The 17169-nt window shown below is 42.1% G+C and overlaps 1 protein-coding gene across 3 annotated transcripts in view; it reads right to left on the bottom strand.

Annotated features, from left to right (window-relative positions):
* GRID1 (glutamate ionotropic receptor delta type subunit 1) overlaps positions 1 to 17169 on the bottom strand; it is a 711804-nt gene that overhangs the window by 25524 nt on the left and 669111 nt on the right. For all 3 annotated transcript variants that reach the window (XM_088019784.1, XM_088019785.1, XM_028098786.2), the window contains one exon: positions 15546 to 15741. In XM_088019784.1, coding sequence (XP_087875910.1) covers positions 15546 to 15741 — 196 coding nt within the window. The remainder of the gene's footprint in view (positions 1 to 15545; positions 15742 to 17169) is intronic.

The following is a 17169-nucleotide window of genomic DNA, read 5'->3' as shown; positions in this document are numbered from 1 at the left end:
AAAGCCACACAGAGCTGCCTGAGCAGCTGTCTCTGTCATCATATGGATTTTCTTTTCTCTTCTGCTGCCAGATTCTGGCCAAGCTTTTGTTAATGATGTCTGCCTCCAGCACCTGACCCTATGGAAGCTTTATGGCTGCATTCCCTTTTTGGTCCTCTAACACTCTGGGAGAAACAGTCTTATTTAGTGAATCAAGTATTGTCCTAGTGGGAGAAGGTTTCTCACATCTCCAAGGGAGAAGGAGCTGGTTCGGTACAAAGGAAAAAGAAAAGCCCTAACTTAGAAGGATCATTGGCTCCTTCCTCAAAGCCTAAAACTGCACACCATCAGCAAAACCAGGGGCTTCATAAACAACCTTCCCAGCAGGGCAAAGGGACACATTGATTTTCAATGATTTGTCAAAACTTTAAATTGTCCAAGGACCATGATAAACAACAATCTAATCTGAGTTTTTCCATGGGAAAGATTAAGAATGATCTAAAAGAAAGAGTAAATTGGTTTGCTTAGATACAAAATAGATTACAAAGAGAAAATAGAGAATGAAAAATGTCATCCTAGAGACTCAAGAATACATGAATTCAGGCAGCACAGAGGACAAGCATGTGGTCAAACATCCTATGAAGAAGCACAGGGCTAAGACCATGTAGATCCTCCCTGTTGTGCATGTGCGCACACATACACACACACACACACACACACACACACACACACACACACGAATAAACGTAAGCTCCATGGCTATGCATGTCCTGTTCGTTGCCCTGGCATGATGTCTGGAATACAGTTAATGCTGAATAAATACGCATAAAGCGATTAGTAAAGAACTGAAGGCATGAATGCTAGGATCGGGGAAGCCTGGGGCCTTGAATCAAAGCAAGCTGGGCTGGATATGTCCTGTACACCCCAACAGGTTTGCCCCTTTCCATCCTGTTTGCTCCTCCAGAGGCTGACCTTCATGGACAGCGTCAAAGGCCACCCTTGGGCCTCTGACTAAGAGTCACTTTCTAAGATTGAGGAATAAATCAAACATTAATACTAATAAAACAACGATCATAATAAGCACCACTCATTCAAATGCATGTTCCCAAACTTAAGAGGGCATAAGAATCCCCCCGGAGGGTATGTTCGAATACAGATTACTAATCTCCACCCTGCTCCCCTCCCTCGTCATCGTCATCTGATTTATTAGATCTAAAGTAGGGCTCAAGAATTTCACTTCTAACATGTTCTGGATGATGCTGATATTGCTGGTCCAACAAGCACACTTTGAGAGCTACGTTGTTAAAATATACTTTATCAGGCATTGTACCCATCCCTTCACATCACCGCTAAACTTTATTTATGGTAACTGTGAGAAGACCCGGGATTATTATTCCTATTTTTCAGAGGAGATAACTTTGTTCGGGAGTTAGTTAACTTCCAAGCCCAGTTCTTGTTAACTCAAATCCCTCACTCTACTCACCACACTTAACGCTGCTTTAACTGAGCATTTGACTTCACTGAGACAAAGTTCAAAGGAGACCCATGAAACTACACCCCTCCCCCGAGGCCAAGGTGGCTTTGCCATCTGCAGCCACCTCTTCTCAGTTTCTTTAGCCATAAAAGGTGTTGGGAACTGGCAACTCGGCCTGTGCCTGAAGGAGAGGGAAGCAGTAAAATTGTGTGTGATCATAATTAATATTAAAAACAACCCCTTAAAGTGTTGGGAGGCCATCTCTGTGGGTTTTATGTTGAAGTCTCATTCTCCAACCCCATTTGCAGCTGAGGTATTCCTTTATGGCCTTGGCAGAAATGTCAGCCTTGAGAGAAAAAGCTCACACAATAGCCTGAAAGCACTTTGAGGAGCTACAAAAGAGGTCACATTCTGACCAAAGAGATTGAAATGGACTCCCATCCCTCACAGAACAAACTCTGAGCTCTACCTGGCAGGACGTACGGCTTTGTAAAGTCAAAGAATCAGAAAGATTCGCCACCAGAGGGGTCTGGCAGGGGCACTGCCTAATAGGAGCCCATCACATCGCCCAGGGATGCCGAACCCTTACTAGAAAGTGCAGAGATTGCTGCTCATCACTTCCTGTGTAACTAAGCTGCGGTCTGAGATCTGGGCTGTACAGAATGGGTCCGAGACCTCTTCCAGATGAAGGTTCTGGAATACTAGAGACGCCAAATTTCACTGCTCAGAGTTCTCTTTACCAGGCTCCACACCACTTCTGGTTGGTTCTTTTATCTGATCCTTGGGAAGCACAATCTTCAGATTTTTTTACTGTTCTTATTACTGTTCCTGATTTAAGTTCATCTACCCCTCATTGCTCTCTCTCTCTCTGTCTCTGTCCATCTCTGTGTGTGTCTCACACACATACACAAAACACATACTAAAATTTTAAAATGTCAGGTTAAAAAGCCAATCTTAATATCTCTATGTTGGAAGGTAAAGAGGCTCATTAGAGCTATATATCCCTGTGGAAACCACTACTTCTACCCAAATAGGTTTTATATTATTGATGATGATGATGATGATGATGATGGTGATGGCAGTAATAGTAGTAATAATAATGAACACATGGATGGCAAAGAAAGAGTCCGGTAATCTTTGGACAAACTGTTCAACCTTTTTGTGTTTTTGTATTCCTCATTTGCAAAATGGAAATATCACAAAACACCATCAATGGTGAAGATAAAGTACAGAAGCACAATGCCACACGGAATAATTTCTTTATGAATGTTATTTTCCTTCCTCCCTTTCTCCCTTTTTGTTTCTGCACGAACAACATTATACCAACAAAATGGAAATAAAAATAAGCTAAACAAAAATTGCCAACAATCTGGCTGATGCAATAAATCAAAATTGTTTTCATCAGCAATCGCTTCTTGATTTTAATGTAATCAAATAACGAAACAATTCAATTCAAAATGTAAAAACTTAAATCATAAAACCCAAAGCAATAATGCTCAGCGGAACAAATAGAATGGAATCAGCCCACATTTATAGCCAGCACTAAGGTGAAGCATATCAGACCTGGGTACAAGGCAAATCACAGGGCAGAGCAAATCTGAAAAAATAAAATCCGATTTAAGGGGAGTGAACACCCTCCCACCCCTCTAATGAGGAGTTTGAAAATAATCAAAGTTAGCATGATGGCACAGATATTGGTTTGATTCCAGAGCTTACCCTACCAAATTATTAAAATCGCAAAAGAAAGTAATTGAAGAATTCATAACGAGATTTGCTTGGCAATGCTCAAAACCCAAAGCAAAGTAATTTAATAAGAGAGGCACAGTGGGGGCTTTCCTTGATCTTTGGACTGTATTATCCCAAACCAATCAGCATCAAACAGAATTAAGCAGCAGGGTGTTATGAAGGGGCGAACTTACTCAATTGTATGGGAACCTGCTCCAGGAGACTGACTAAGCCGCCCCCCTGCCCTTCCTGCCCCTCCTCACCCTTTCTTGCCCTCTCTGCAACTGGGTACCAGCAATCCTGCTCATCTGTGTTGAAGAAAGATGCACATGCCTACATTTCTGCACACTCTCATTTGTTAGCCATTGAGCATTTATTGTGTTTGATTTTTAAAAGGATAGAAGCACATGGATGTCCATGTGCTTTGTGGCTATGCCTACCTCAGCTCTAGGCCCTGAGGACAGACAAAAGATTAAGACACAGGCCTGACCCTAAGCAGCCTCTGAGTGTAGTGGGGGATGTGTCAAAGTAGGGCACTAAGGATGGGGTGGCATCTGATGAAGCTGTACTCCAGGACACACAGGGTGACAAGGGAGCCTCTCACCCTGCTCCGGGGCGGGAGAGGGGGAGAGGACCTGGGGATGGGATGGGGAGCGGGGGCCTCCGGAAGAGCGTATGCCTCTTCTGCTAAGGCTTGGAGGAATAACTAGAAACCAGCCCGGCCAACCAAGAAAGGGAACGATGCTCCAAGCAGCAGGTAGCATGAGGACATATAAAGGAGGGGAGAGGGAAAGGAAGCACTCTGGCTTCCAGATGAGTGGAAGAAAGGCAGGAGTTGAAGTTTTACTCTGATCATACCTCTCCCTCCATTTCTGCAACGTGCCACAAATAACAACAAAGGTGTTGGAGTGAGAAAAATACTGAGCTCAAACCCCGGGTCCCAAACTGACTTCCACATTGATCTGCAGGAAGGCCCTTGTCCTCGAACTTCAGTTTTCTCATTAATAAAGCATAACTGAGCTAAAGCATGGCAGACACTTAACACTGCACCTGAGCCATCCCAGGTCTCTCTAATGGTAGCCATCATGTTATATTAATCTCCTGGTTATCCAAACATTGAGCCCAGGCCTCAGTGGACGGAAGGAAAGCCATAGATAAGGTAAGAAAGGAAACAAAAATTTTTTATGTTTGAAAGAACATACTGTCCCAAATCAGCCTTTGTCTTCACTTTGGCCTTACATCAATTCAACTCAATTTTAAGAGGAAAGTATGAAGCCCACTTTTACATAGTAACTGAGCTCAGCACTCATAACAAGTTAATGAATGAATGAACAAAGGAATAAGAGACCAAATATTTCAAACAGTAAATTGTTCTTACAGAAATACACATTTGAGGAAGGGGTTTGTATATGCATCAATTCTGATTATTAAATTAAGGTAAACATCTAACCATGATCTTAATTTTCTCAAACCCACCAAAATTCATGGATCATTGATGGCAATACCTAATGTGGGCCAAGGGAAAAAATGAGTTGAAAAGACAGTAGTTTCTTCTTTACTCCAGTTCCCAGAATAATAAAGCAAAATAAAGCTAAAATATATATGTACCTATATAAAAAGTAAAAGAAAGGAAGGAAAAAAATCACAACAGAGGACATGAGAAAAGTAGAAAAAAATACCAACTTATAAAAAAGATCTTTCCTACTAAAGATAAATCCACAAGGAACTGATGAGGAAAAAAAAAATTGTTTTTGAAACCTGAGTATTCTTCTGATCCCAAAGATAAGAATGTAATTTATTCAAAGTTCTCCTTTTGGCAACACTCGCTAACATTTTGTCAAGAGCTTTAAATGTGTATCTTTTCTGACAGTGTAATTCTACTTCTGAGAATTTGATCTGAAGGAATAAATGTAGTAACTAAAAAAATTTACACCTGAAGATGTTCATTATACTGTTAATTATATTTGTGAAAACTTAGAAATGGTCCAAATGACAATCAAGAAGAAAATGTTTAAGTAAATTATCTGACATCTACTTGATGAAACATTAATTAGCCACTAAAATAATTTTTATGAAGTTTTATAATAGTGTTAGAAAAACACAGGATAAAATGTACTTTTATAACATTGTAATTCTATAAAATCTTTATAGAGATTCAAAAAAGACTGGACAGAAATACACACAAGAATCCCTGGAGCCTTATTTAGGTGATGAAAAAAAAAAGTTTGGCTGGTTCTTCTCTGCTTATTTTGTAAGACTATTTTAAGCTTTTCTTAATGGCGATATATTACATTTAAATTATAAATGTGTAACCTAAGATTTCCTCTTAAAAGCTCTTATTACTTTAAACATTGGCATGGACTGGGGGATATTTAACCTCAGTGCACTTGGATTTGCGTTGGGCCACAGAATTAAAGCAGGCGAATGAAGATGGTTCAGGTATATTACATGGCCAAGACACTTAGAATTAAGCCCAAACCCCAGGGAGGGGTTCTGTTCAGCAGGGAAAACACCACTGCCTCCATTCTCCTACAAGGAAACTATACATTCAATAGAAATAAAAATGGGTTTTGTTCGCATGGCATTCAACTGTCTTTTTTGCCTCTCTGGTTTCCCTTACTTTTCTGTGTATTTGATTTCCTGCTTGCCAGTTTTCTCTCATATTCTCACCCTTGTATCCTCAAAACTGAAAAGGAATTGAGGCGTTTGGATTGTAAATGTGCATTCATGACAGAAGTACCTTTAGGAAGCTTTCCTCAACCTCACTAAACAGAATAAATCCCTGCTCTCTGTCCCCATAGCCTCTTCCCACATTAAATGACAGTCATTTGCTGTCCTCCAGAACTCAATAGGGACACTGTAAAGAAAAAGACTAAGTCTGACACTTTATATTTTGAGCTTAATGATAATGAAAATACCACACATAAAAATCCACGGGATTCAGCTAAAACAGTGCATGGAAGAAAATTTGTAGCTTTAAATGCTATGTCAGGAAAGAGTAAAATCCAATGTTCTAAGTTTCAACATTTAGGAGCAAGAAGAAGTAAGGGCAAATTAAAACCAAAGTGAACAGGAGAAAAAAGTTTAACAACAAAAAAAATCTGTAATCAATAAACTCTAACAACAGAGAAAAATCAATAAAGTCAAAAGTTGGTGTTTTGAAAGGAAAAACTATGTTTGTGGATTAGAAGACTCAATATTATAAAGATATCAATTTTCCCCCAAATGATCTATAGATTCAATGGACTAGCTATTGAAATCTCAAGCATTTTTGAAGAAATTTGACAAGATGATTCTAAAATTTAAATGGAAATGGAAATGATCAAATTGCCCAAATACTCTTGTAAGAGAAAAACAAAGTTGGAGGACTTATACTACCTGACATAAGGAATTATTAGAATTATTATAAAGCTACACTGATCAAGATACTTTTATATTGGCATAAGAATAGATATATAGATCAATGGAACAGAATAAAGAATCCAGAAATAGACCAACAAATATATGGCCAGTTAATTTTCAATCAAAAATCTATTCTCTTTGTTAAATAAACACACTTTTATTTTTTTGTTTTGTTTTTTTAATAAATGGTGCTAGATCAATTGGATATATATATCGGGGGAGAAAGAGAACCTGGACCACTTCTTTATTCCATATACAAAAACAAATTTGATATGCAACATAATGTAAATATAAATAGATGACATAAATGTAAAAACCTTCTAGAAGAAAATGTGCAACTTTAAGGTAGGAAACTTTCTTAGGACACAAAAAAGCATTAAAACCATAAAAGAAAAAACCCCTGATACATGGGGTTTTATCAAAATTTAAAAATTCTACTCTTTAAAAAACACCATTAAGAAAATGAATGGGCAATTTACAGACTGGAAATTATAACTGCAGTACTTATATTTGATCAAGGACTTACAGCTAGAATACATTGAAAACTCATCTAAATCTATAATGAAAAGCTGCAGTACCCAGTAAAAATTAACAAAGGACTTGAGCAGCACACCCTTCTCTAAAGAGGCTATGTGAAACTAATGATGTACTGTATGTTGGCTAATTGAATTTAAATTAAAAAAAAAAAGAGAGGCTATGTGGATGGCCAATAAGCATAGGAAAGAGTGCTAGCCATCATTAGCCACAAAAAGAATGCCAATTAAAAAATGGGATATCCTTCACCATGTCCACATTTTTGCCATAAGCATCTTTGCCATAAGCATCTTTGCCAGAGACATCTTTGTTGAAAGCATTTCCACTGCATAACTAATTGGTCATATGACGATTTTGCTGTAAAAGATAAAATAATGAAAAAGAAAAGAGGGACATTAAAAAGGACATAATGAAACATGAAAAAATTAGTAAAATTAATTTCTTCCTTCATTAAAACAGATATCGGTTTTCCAAATACTACGATGCGTATTTGTAACTGAGCTTTGTATTGCATGATGAGCGCCTTCTACACTGTTGTTCCTTCTTGACAGAGTGTCATGTGTCCACTGATAGATGCTACAAAGTTCTATGGAAAATGTGGAAGAAAAGCTAATGCTGTAATACATTTGTAACTGAGCTTTGTGATCATTGTAACTGATCTGTCATCATTTTCTAGTGTAGTCTAGAGTGCAATCTGGCTTTACACTCCCTTATTTCACACTTCCAGTAAGTTTTACCACTGTATTTTCTACCAAGTCAACACACAGATTTGTCATCATCCACTATTTTAAGACCACCATCTCCACATGTTACTGTATAGACCATTATGAGGGCTAGCTGAGATTTATATAGATATTATGAGGTCTAGCTAAGATTTATACAATATAAAAAAAAGGAAATCTTTTCAGTGGAGAAATGAAACCAGACTGTCAACCAGTTATTTTATCTTTTATGGCAAAATTGCCTGACGGCCAATTAGTTATGTGGCGAACATGTTTGCAATGAAAATGTTTGCAGCAAGATGTCTGTGGCAAAACTATCTAGAACCATCCTCCACATCCACTAAAGTGTCTACAGTCAAAAAGACTGTAAGACTAAATGTTGGTTAGGATGTTCAGCAACTGGAGCTTTCAAGTACGTAAATAAGGTATTACCAGTGGGAGTGTAAAATAGAGGTGGAAGTGCTTAGGCAATTCCTTATAGAGGTAAACACACATCGATCCCATGACCCAAGAATTCCACTCTTCTGTATTTGGTAAAGAAAAGCATAAACAAGGGCCCCTGGGTGGTTCAGTCATTAAGCGTCTAGCTTTGACTCAGGTCACGATACCAGGGTGCTGGGACCGAGCCCCGCATCCTGCTCCCTGCTCGGCGGGAAGCCTGCTTCTCCCTCTCCCTCTTCCACTCCCCCTTGTGTTCCTTCTCTCGCTGTGTCTCTCTCTGTCGAATAAATAGATAAAATCTTAAAAAAAAAAAAAGAAAGAAAAGTGTAAACATACCTCTGCAAAATATTTTTTATAAAAATGATCATATAGTCTTATTCTTATTAGCCCCAAATTAGCAACAACTGAATGTATGTCAGCCGGAAAATGGATAAAGACATTGAGGTTTATTCATACAATGGAATACTACTCAAAAGGAAGAAAGAAAAAGAAGTACTGATATCCACAACTTAAATCTCATTGGTGTTTCACTGGGTGAAAGAAACTGAGCACAAATATAACACATTTTATATTATTCCACTTATATGAATTACAAGAACAGGTAAATCTAATCTGTGTTACTAGAAGGCTGTAAGTGGTTGCTTCCGGGGGTAGGGAGAATATCCCTACCAGAAAGTATCCAGAAAGTGACATGAGAAAACTTTCCAAAATGATGAACAGCTTCTATAGCTTGTTTTGGGTGTTGATTACACAGTTGTATACAATTGTCTAAACCCATGAAACAAACACTTAATACATGTGCATTTCATTGTATGTCAATTACACTTCATAAAAGGATTCTGTGCTATTTGTCTTTATATTTTTGTTATCTTCTTTTCCTAACAAATAGTAGGTGCTGAGGCAGTTTGCTGACATCTACTGAAAGTCGACCTTATGCTACTATACTGGACACTTTCTGCCTAATGCACTGCTAAGCTCACAACTAATCTGGGAAGGCCCTTCTCGGTCTCGCAGATAGCTCAGAGAGGTGAACTCACTTGACCAAAGACAAGCCACAGATTAAATTAAGTCAAAAGTGGAACTTAAATTCACATCTCCAAACTCTTAGGCAGAAGTTCTTCAAACTACATTTCTTGAATGGATGAGTAAGTGAAAAAATGAACAAACAAAGAGAAGAGACTACCCAACTTGAAAAATGGATACAGTGCTTTTGAGCAAGTAGAAAAGATAGAGAGATGAATAGTTATCCAATGTGAGTATCTCAGAAGGAGGGAGGCATATGGAATCCCTGGTCTTCATTGACTCGAAAGCAGAGAAAGAACAAAATATGTGTCTTGGAGCAGGCCTATAAGGCCCACGGCTGCTGCCAAGGGTATGTTCATCCTTTCCTCTGCACAGGGCTGCCTAGCTTGTACTCATCCCTTTTCCAGGGGGCCAGACCCCCATCAAAAGTCCCTTTGAGCAACTCGGCCAAATCTTCCTGATCATTGCACCTAGCATCCCCCAAATACAAAGGAGTACCATTCCATAAAAGCTTCTTCTCCCTCTTCAGGAGGAACTTCCAGTAGGCTGTGAAACCAGGATGCTTCTCACCATGCTCCTTCCAAATGAAGAGCACCATGGGGCACCAAAGTTCCTTGTCCTCCCATGGAAGGCTACAGTCCTTCTGGGGACCCCGAGAAGGACCTTCTCCATACCCTGGTATGGTCCCTGACCCTATCCCTTTCTGCCACATGGTACAGTCCCTGACATTCAGCAGACAGTGTATGCCACGGGAGCAGCCCTTGCCAAGGAGCTGAGAGCAAGGGGAAGGGACAAAATGCAGGAGCTGATGGGTGATACCCAATCTGGTCCACGGCAAGCATTAGATCAGTGTGGAAATAAATAAGATTTGTGGGCCTGTTTTCTTCCTGCATTTGCATTCACACTTTATGACCTCAGCGATATTTACTGAGTGGAAAAAAACCACCTTCTGTTAGGACTGCTGGACTCAAAAGCTACTTCCGTCTGAAAAAATACTATCTCTAGACACAGGGTCTGAAACAAGCTACTTGTCTATTTATTCAAAGAGCTCAATGAGCTGGAAGATTGACATTTGAACTATTAATACTGTATTCTATTTGACAATGTTATTAAATATTAGGTCTGATTTATAGAAAGGCTTAATAAATTGACAGGCCAGGTCAGCCCTGGCACTGCACCGAAATTGGGTCACATTGGATATTACTTGATAGCGTTGATCAAACTAAAGAAAAAAAATTCCACCAACTACTTTAGAGTCTGATTTCATGTGACAAAGTTATTATCATATAAATCTGAACCACTTGCTAGCCCAGTTCTGCATCCCAAAATTTCTTAAATTGATATTTTCAGTCGTTTGGAAATCAAAAAATAAAATCAGACACTTAGGAAACCTTTGCTAGGGCATGGAAGGACAGGTAAGGCTTTTAAAAATGGGGGTCAGGTATGTGTCTCGTTACTTTGGTGTAAAAGAGGAAGGGAAATAAAAAAGCACAGGTAAAGAGTATGCAAGGGGCAGAGGCAGAGTGAGGTACAGAAATGGGAGTGTTACCCCGTGGGAAGAGGCAAGGTGGGAATGAGCCTTGGCTTGGACTGTGCCACGACTTACTCAGGTCTGTGTGACCTTGAGCAAGCCACTTCATTTCTCTGAGGCCCAGGTCGAGCTAGGTGATGTTACTGGATGTGCCTATGGGCTGTTAGATGATGTAGAACCAAAGGGTGAGCTCCTTACTTGATGTGCTTATGCACTCTTGGATGATACAGAGCCAGACAATGAGCAACTGGATAGGTGTATATGCTTTTAGATGATAGAGACCGAGGGGCAGTATCCCTGGCCCACCCGTTGCTCTAGAACAGGGGTCCTCAAACTTGTTCTTTAAGAGCCATGTAATATATATTTTAGGCTTTGGAGATGATATGGTCTCTGGTACAAGTACTCAACTCTGCTGAAGTAGTAGGAAAGATACCATAGAGAGTATGTAAATGAAAGTGTGTGTCTGTGTCCCAATAAAACTTTATTTACAAAAACAGGCAGTGGGCCAGATTTAGCCCATGGACCGTAGTTTGCCAATACTTGGTCTACTCTTTCCTCAGGGCTGACAGGAGCAGGTGACTGAAAGAAAGGAAGGCAGCCTCTTTCTTCTTTCTGTGGACCGGCAGGGTTTCTTTCAGAAGAGAAGGCTATGAAGAGACAAGCCTGCAAGGGACCCTGGAGTTACTTCCCTTACCCCTCCCATCAAGGAATCCGTGGAGGGTAACCCGCTAACTGATGGCGCCAACTACATCTCAGATTTATGTGTCCCTGCTCAGTCAGACAGCCAACAGATGACTCATTCAGGGACAACCCAGTATTTATTGAGACTTACTGGGTGCCAGGCAGGTCTGTTGTAAAAGCTAGATGCTGTGGGCTCTTAATAAATAAATAAAACTTCCTTCCCCTTATAAATTCTTTCCTGTTCTTCTCACCAGGGCCCAGAAGGGCTGGCCCCTCCTTGTCTGAGGGGCCACTAGCATGAAAGCATGGGTCACAGAGGTGGGGCAACCATGACATAATCCCTTTCCCTGGTTCTGATAACTGTGGAAAAGTAATCACCTCTTGCTAAGCAATTTCCCACCTAAATTGGTTTCAAGTCATTAAAAGCTGCAATACTCCCAAGGAAAAAATAATAGCAGCTCTCTGAGGTTACCCTCTACACCAAGTTCCTTGACTTCGGTAGCAATTAGATGTCACTCCACTACCAAGCACTCTCCAGAAATGGAGCCTGAATCACCAAAGAGTAACTGGAAACGAGAAGTGAGGTCATCCTCCCCTCGCTAAAGAAGTTTCTGGCAACGTCCCTTGGGGGTGCCCCCTCCTCACCTTCGTGCAGCTGCCTGCACTGCTTAAGCATTTAGGTGCAGGAGACCCCCACCCCCAGACAGGCAGAGGATCCGAGAGTAAATCTGAGCTCTCTTTCCAATAAAAAATGCAGCACACTCCATTTTCTGACAATACCATAAACTCACTTTTATGACACTAGTTATAAAACCCTTAACATCTGTCTAGTGCTGGTGGTCAGTTTTTTTTCTTAGAGATCCAAATGCAAGTGGGAGATCTGTGACCCCAAAGCTGGTTTGGGGTTAATAAAAATGAAGGTGTCAGAAAAGCAACACATCCCATGTACCGAAAAAAGATTAGATTCCACACCACGAAGCTATAGGCATTTCTAAGAAGTCCTTTCTTTGCATTTTCCACTACTTACCTTTTTTACATTGTTTTCATCATGAGTTAAGACCCTAAATGTCACCAGAGGGTGAATGATTTCTAATGTGCCAGCAATGGATGAGGGGTATAAGTAGGATGACAAGGAGCTATTTCCCCGATGACCCATCTCTAGATTTATCACCCTCCAGAGGGCTCTGTGGTGATGCTTGCTCTCTTATGGTACACCAGGAGCAAGACTAGGCCGGCACACGGGAGCTTGCAAGGACAAAAGGGCCTGGCGTCTGTGGGAGCCGAACTCTGCCTGGCTTGGTCGGGACTTACTTATTTGGAAGAGTAGGTAGGTGCACAAACTGGGATTAATCGCAACCCTAGGTTCAGGTCACCCATCCTTTTGTCCAGGAATGGCCCTCCTTTGAATTAACTCATTAGTTATTTATTATAATGAGAAATGAAAAAAAAATTTTTTTAACCTAGTGAATCTAAAGTTAACACTGACCTTGACTTACACTCAATGGTTTGCTTCTCTCCTCCCTCTTGCTCTGCCTCTCCCATCTATATTAACCACTATCGTGAATTTTGTATTTCATCCTTACTTTGGATGTGTGCATGCATGCATTTCATACATTTTAAATGGGTATTAAGTTGTATGTTTTTTTCTACTAGTTGACCCATATGAAATTGCCTTTAATGCTTTTTCTGATTCAATGTTTTCTGCTAAGATTCATCCGTGCTATTACATGGAGGTGTAGGCCATTCATTTCACTGCAGGTCATATCTTTTCACCTTGTTAAAGCTCATTTGGAGTGTTTCCAGGGTTCTGACTTTATAAGCAATACTGCCCTGACCTTTCTCACTTCTGAAGTTCATGCAGGAGTTTCCTTGGGGTAGATATATAGGAGTGGCATCGCTGGGTCGTGGGGTATATGAATGTTCCGTTTTATAAGAGCATACTCATTTCCAAAGCGGTTGTACTGGGTACACTCCCACCAGCAATTAAGCACCTGTTACTCGCATCCTCTCCACCACCTCTCATTTTATGCCACTCTAATTGGTGTAAAATGATATACCTTTATGGTCTTGATTTGCATATCCTAGATCACTAATGATTTTGAGTATCTCTTCCTGTGATATCCTGGCCATATGCATTGCCTCTTCTGTGAAAGGCCTGTGCAAGTCTTGCCCATTTTTCTGTTAAATTTTTAAAAATGTTCTTATTGATTTATAAAAGTTCTTCTTATAATCTTGATATTAATCCTATCTTGGTTATGATGCATAGTGTGTGACTTGTCTTTTCTTTTTCTTTAAAGTGTCTTACAATAAATGGAAGTTTAATAAAGTCAAAAGTAGCCATCTTTTCCTTTACTGGAAGTACTTTTTGTAGCACCATTGCAATGAATCTTCACAAGAATCCTATGTGGATGGGAGTACCAGCTCTCTATGAGAGAGAAAAAAAGCAGAGAGCGGAAACTCAAAGGCCATTTGGCCCAGGCCTTACGTTCATAAAAAGCTGTAAGTCAACTTCGTATTCATTATCTCCAAATGAGGTCACCTACAGCCCCAAAGATTCACTGTCAGGGATGAAAGAAGACCTAGCAGCTCGAGGTTAGAGCGCCATCCTCTGTAATTCACTAAAAACAAGAGATTTTAATAATCTTGTCAGCACGGGAGTAACACATTTATATTGCATTCTGTTATTTTTGTTATCAGTTGGCTATGGTATCGACCATAACGTGTACTTCTGAGTGTTTTAGGTTTCTAAGGAGACCCCCAAAGGACCTCTCTCAACTCTGCGAGGTTCAGGCGGGACTAGGGGTGTGCTCAAATTTACATAGTTGGTGAGCGTGGAGCTGGAATTCACACACAAACGTGTCAGGCTTCAGAGCCCAGAGGCTTTCTGTGGCTCAGTGTGGCTAAACAACAAGGAGAAGCCACCCTGAGCTAAATGCTCTGTGAGAACAGAAGGGGAGGGAGGAGATGCCGAGGTAGGCTGGACTGCCCGTCTGCTCAGAGACTGCAGTCCTGGCCACGGGAGCACATCTTCCTGACACCTTTCTCTGACCTGAGGGACAGTAGCTACCGCAGGTAAGGGTTACCAGACAGGACATCACCACCAGTAGCTTCCTTATATGACACCTGCCTCCGTCCCACCATCTTCCTCCTCCTTTAAGGGCTCTGCAAGTGCACGGTGGATAAACACCAAACACAGCCCGGAACCCCAAGTGTCAGAACCTAACTAGGAATGTGACCCTATGTCTCTGATCCTCATCTGTATAAGGGGATAGTGGTGATTAATTCAGGTCATTGTGGGCAATTCGATAAAATAAAGGAGCAAAGTCTAATCCACTTCTGAAGCAGGTAATGGTTTTTCAGCATCCTCCTTCTCGCTGACCCTAGCTTCCTCTCACCCTGCGCTCCTTCAGGTTCCCTCACTGTAGACTCCGTCCTGGGGTTGCTCTCCTTACCACCATCCCCCAAGCGCATCTCCCTTCTGCAGCACGGTCCCACAGATATGCCAGGTCAACTGGCCAGCCCTTCCTCTGGGCCTGCCGCCCCTTAGGTGCGGTCTTCCGCATCCTAACCCCTGGCTGCCCGCAGTATGCCTACCCTCTCCTCAACCTCGTCCCCTCAGTCCCTTGCTCCTCTCACTTGCTCCTCTGCTTCTGCTTTGGCTGAGTGTTCTCACCTGAGATGGGCAGGCCCCTCTGGACCACCATCCTATAAGCCCAGGAGGAGGGAGGTCCATGACTCGGGCTTAATCTGCCTGCTCTTCACTGACCCTTTCGAAACTTAGAATATGCCTAATGAGCAGCCCCTCTGCTTCTGTTGCCAAGAATGGGCATCTTATCTAAAGAACGTGTGCATCTCCTACGGACACTTGCAAGCCTGTGAGAAATCTGTATCCAAGTGGCTAAAGATGGATCACCCTGCAGGTGACAAGGTGACTCAAAGGAGAGGCTCTGGGGAGGTATCTCCTACCTTGGAAATGACAGTGCCCACAGCCAGTCACAGCACACACATGGCCAGGTAGCCAGCTCCCGCCTACCTTCCTGATGCCTTCCGAAGGACTGGACACACAGTTGTCAGCCCCTCCGTTCTTGCTGATGGCCCGCCAGAGTTCAGCAAACGTGCTGTCTTGTTCCAGGGGGTTGGTGCCCTTGGCTCGGAAGTACTCATACACAGCAGAATCCCGGACGGTGCCGTAAGACATATCAACTTGTTTGGAGAGGTCCTGGAATGTCCTGAAAATGCAAAAAGTCATGAAGCATGGGTACCTGATGCCCACTGCAGGGATGTAAATGGGCCGCAAGGTTCTCCTGAGGACCAAGCCCAGCTGTGGTCCACTCTCCACACTCTTCACTCCGAACTCCGAGTAGCTCCAGTTCCTTGGCCCAGAGCATGACTTGCCAGGGCCTAATCCTATCCCAGGTTTGTTTCCTCAGTGTAGATTCATTCAATAAGGTCACTGAACACTTAAAACCAGGTCCTGTGCCGAGCTCAAGGGACAAAACGATGAATAAGACAGCATTCCTGCCCTCAGGGAACTTAGGGTTTAGCCATAGACACATACAGACAGCCACAGTATATGAATCAGGGTAACACGGAAGGAAACACATGTTGGCACGATTGATGATGATGACTAGTCCCTGCCACTTAGAACTGGTGTGGGCAGAAACACGCACTCAGGTCATGCCCATGAAGAGGCAGGTCCCCTCCAAAGCTTGTGGCTCTTCTAGAGTTCCACTCAATTGTTGCATTTTGAGCACCTCCCCTGAGTCTGTGTTCCAGTAAAGAAAGAAATCTGTGTTTTTCTATATGAAGTGTCTTGATTTTTAGGCACTGACAACTATTAAAAGATGGTGAAGATAAAACAAAGCACTTCTGAGAGCCTGGGGTGGCTTACACATGAAGGAGAAGCAGGTAGGTCAGGCCACGTGCATGTTGGAGGGAAGGAGCACATCCCCAGGCAGATGCCTGAGCTGAGGGTGGAGAAGGAGAGGCTTCTTTGGGGTGGGGGCAATAGTCAGACCAGGAAGCACCACTTGGCACAAAGCTCTCACTTGCCTTAAGTGGGCATCACCTGTTTCAATGTGCTGAGAGAAGGTCACATACAAAATCAAAAGGCAAAAAGAACAAAAATCCCCAAATGCTCGGTGGTGAGCCAGGCTCTCTCTCTCCAGGCTCCAACTTGATCACTCTTTATTTCTCTTCTGGAAATCTGTTTCTCCTTTGTACCAGCCAGGATCACCATCCCCATCTCTCCCTGAGTCACCCTTTCCAGGAGGAGATCCAATCTTCTCAACCTGATCTACATAACCCTCCATCTTCTGGACTCAGCTGCTGCTCCTGCTCAGCCCCCTAGCCAAGGCTGAAATGAGAAATCCCACACAGTCCCCATCTATGGCACCAAGCCATGGTGTTTCCTCTGCCTGGAACCCCTTTATCTCACTTATCCACCTGCTGTTCTTCTGCAAACACCCCGAAGATCCGGGGGCCTCCCTTCCCCGTGCAAAGCCATCACCAGCCCTTTCCTCCCCATGCCATCTCCACACCTTGCATAGTTTCTATGGCAGCATATCACTGTGACTTCAGAGCACAGCATACCGGGCAAGAGGAAGCAGCATCTCTGGAGTCCAACCACCTGCCTTCTGTCTCAGCTCGCCCATCAC

The sequence above is a fragment of the Eumetopias jubatus genome, unplaced genomic scaffold, assembly GCF_037043125.1.
Source record: "Eumetopias jubatus isolate StellerSeaLion01/CBP00866 unplaced genomic scaffold, mEumJub1_p1.0 scaffold_17, whole genome shotgun sequence".
Lineage (NCBI taxonomy): Eukaryota > Metazoa > Chordata > Mammalia > Carnivora > Otariidae > Eumetopias > Eumetopias jubatus.
This window is presented reverse-complemented; position numbering and strand designations above follow the sequence as displayed.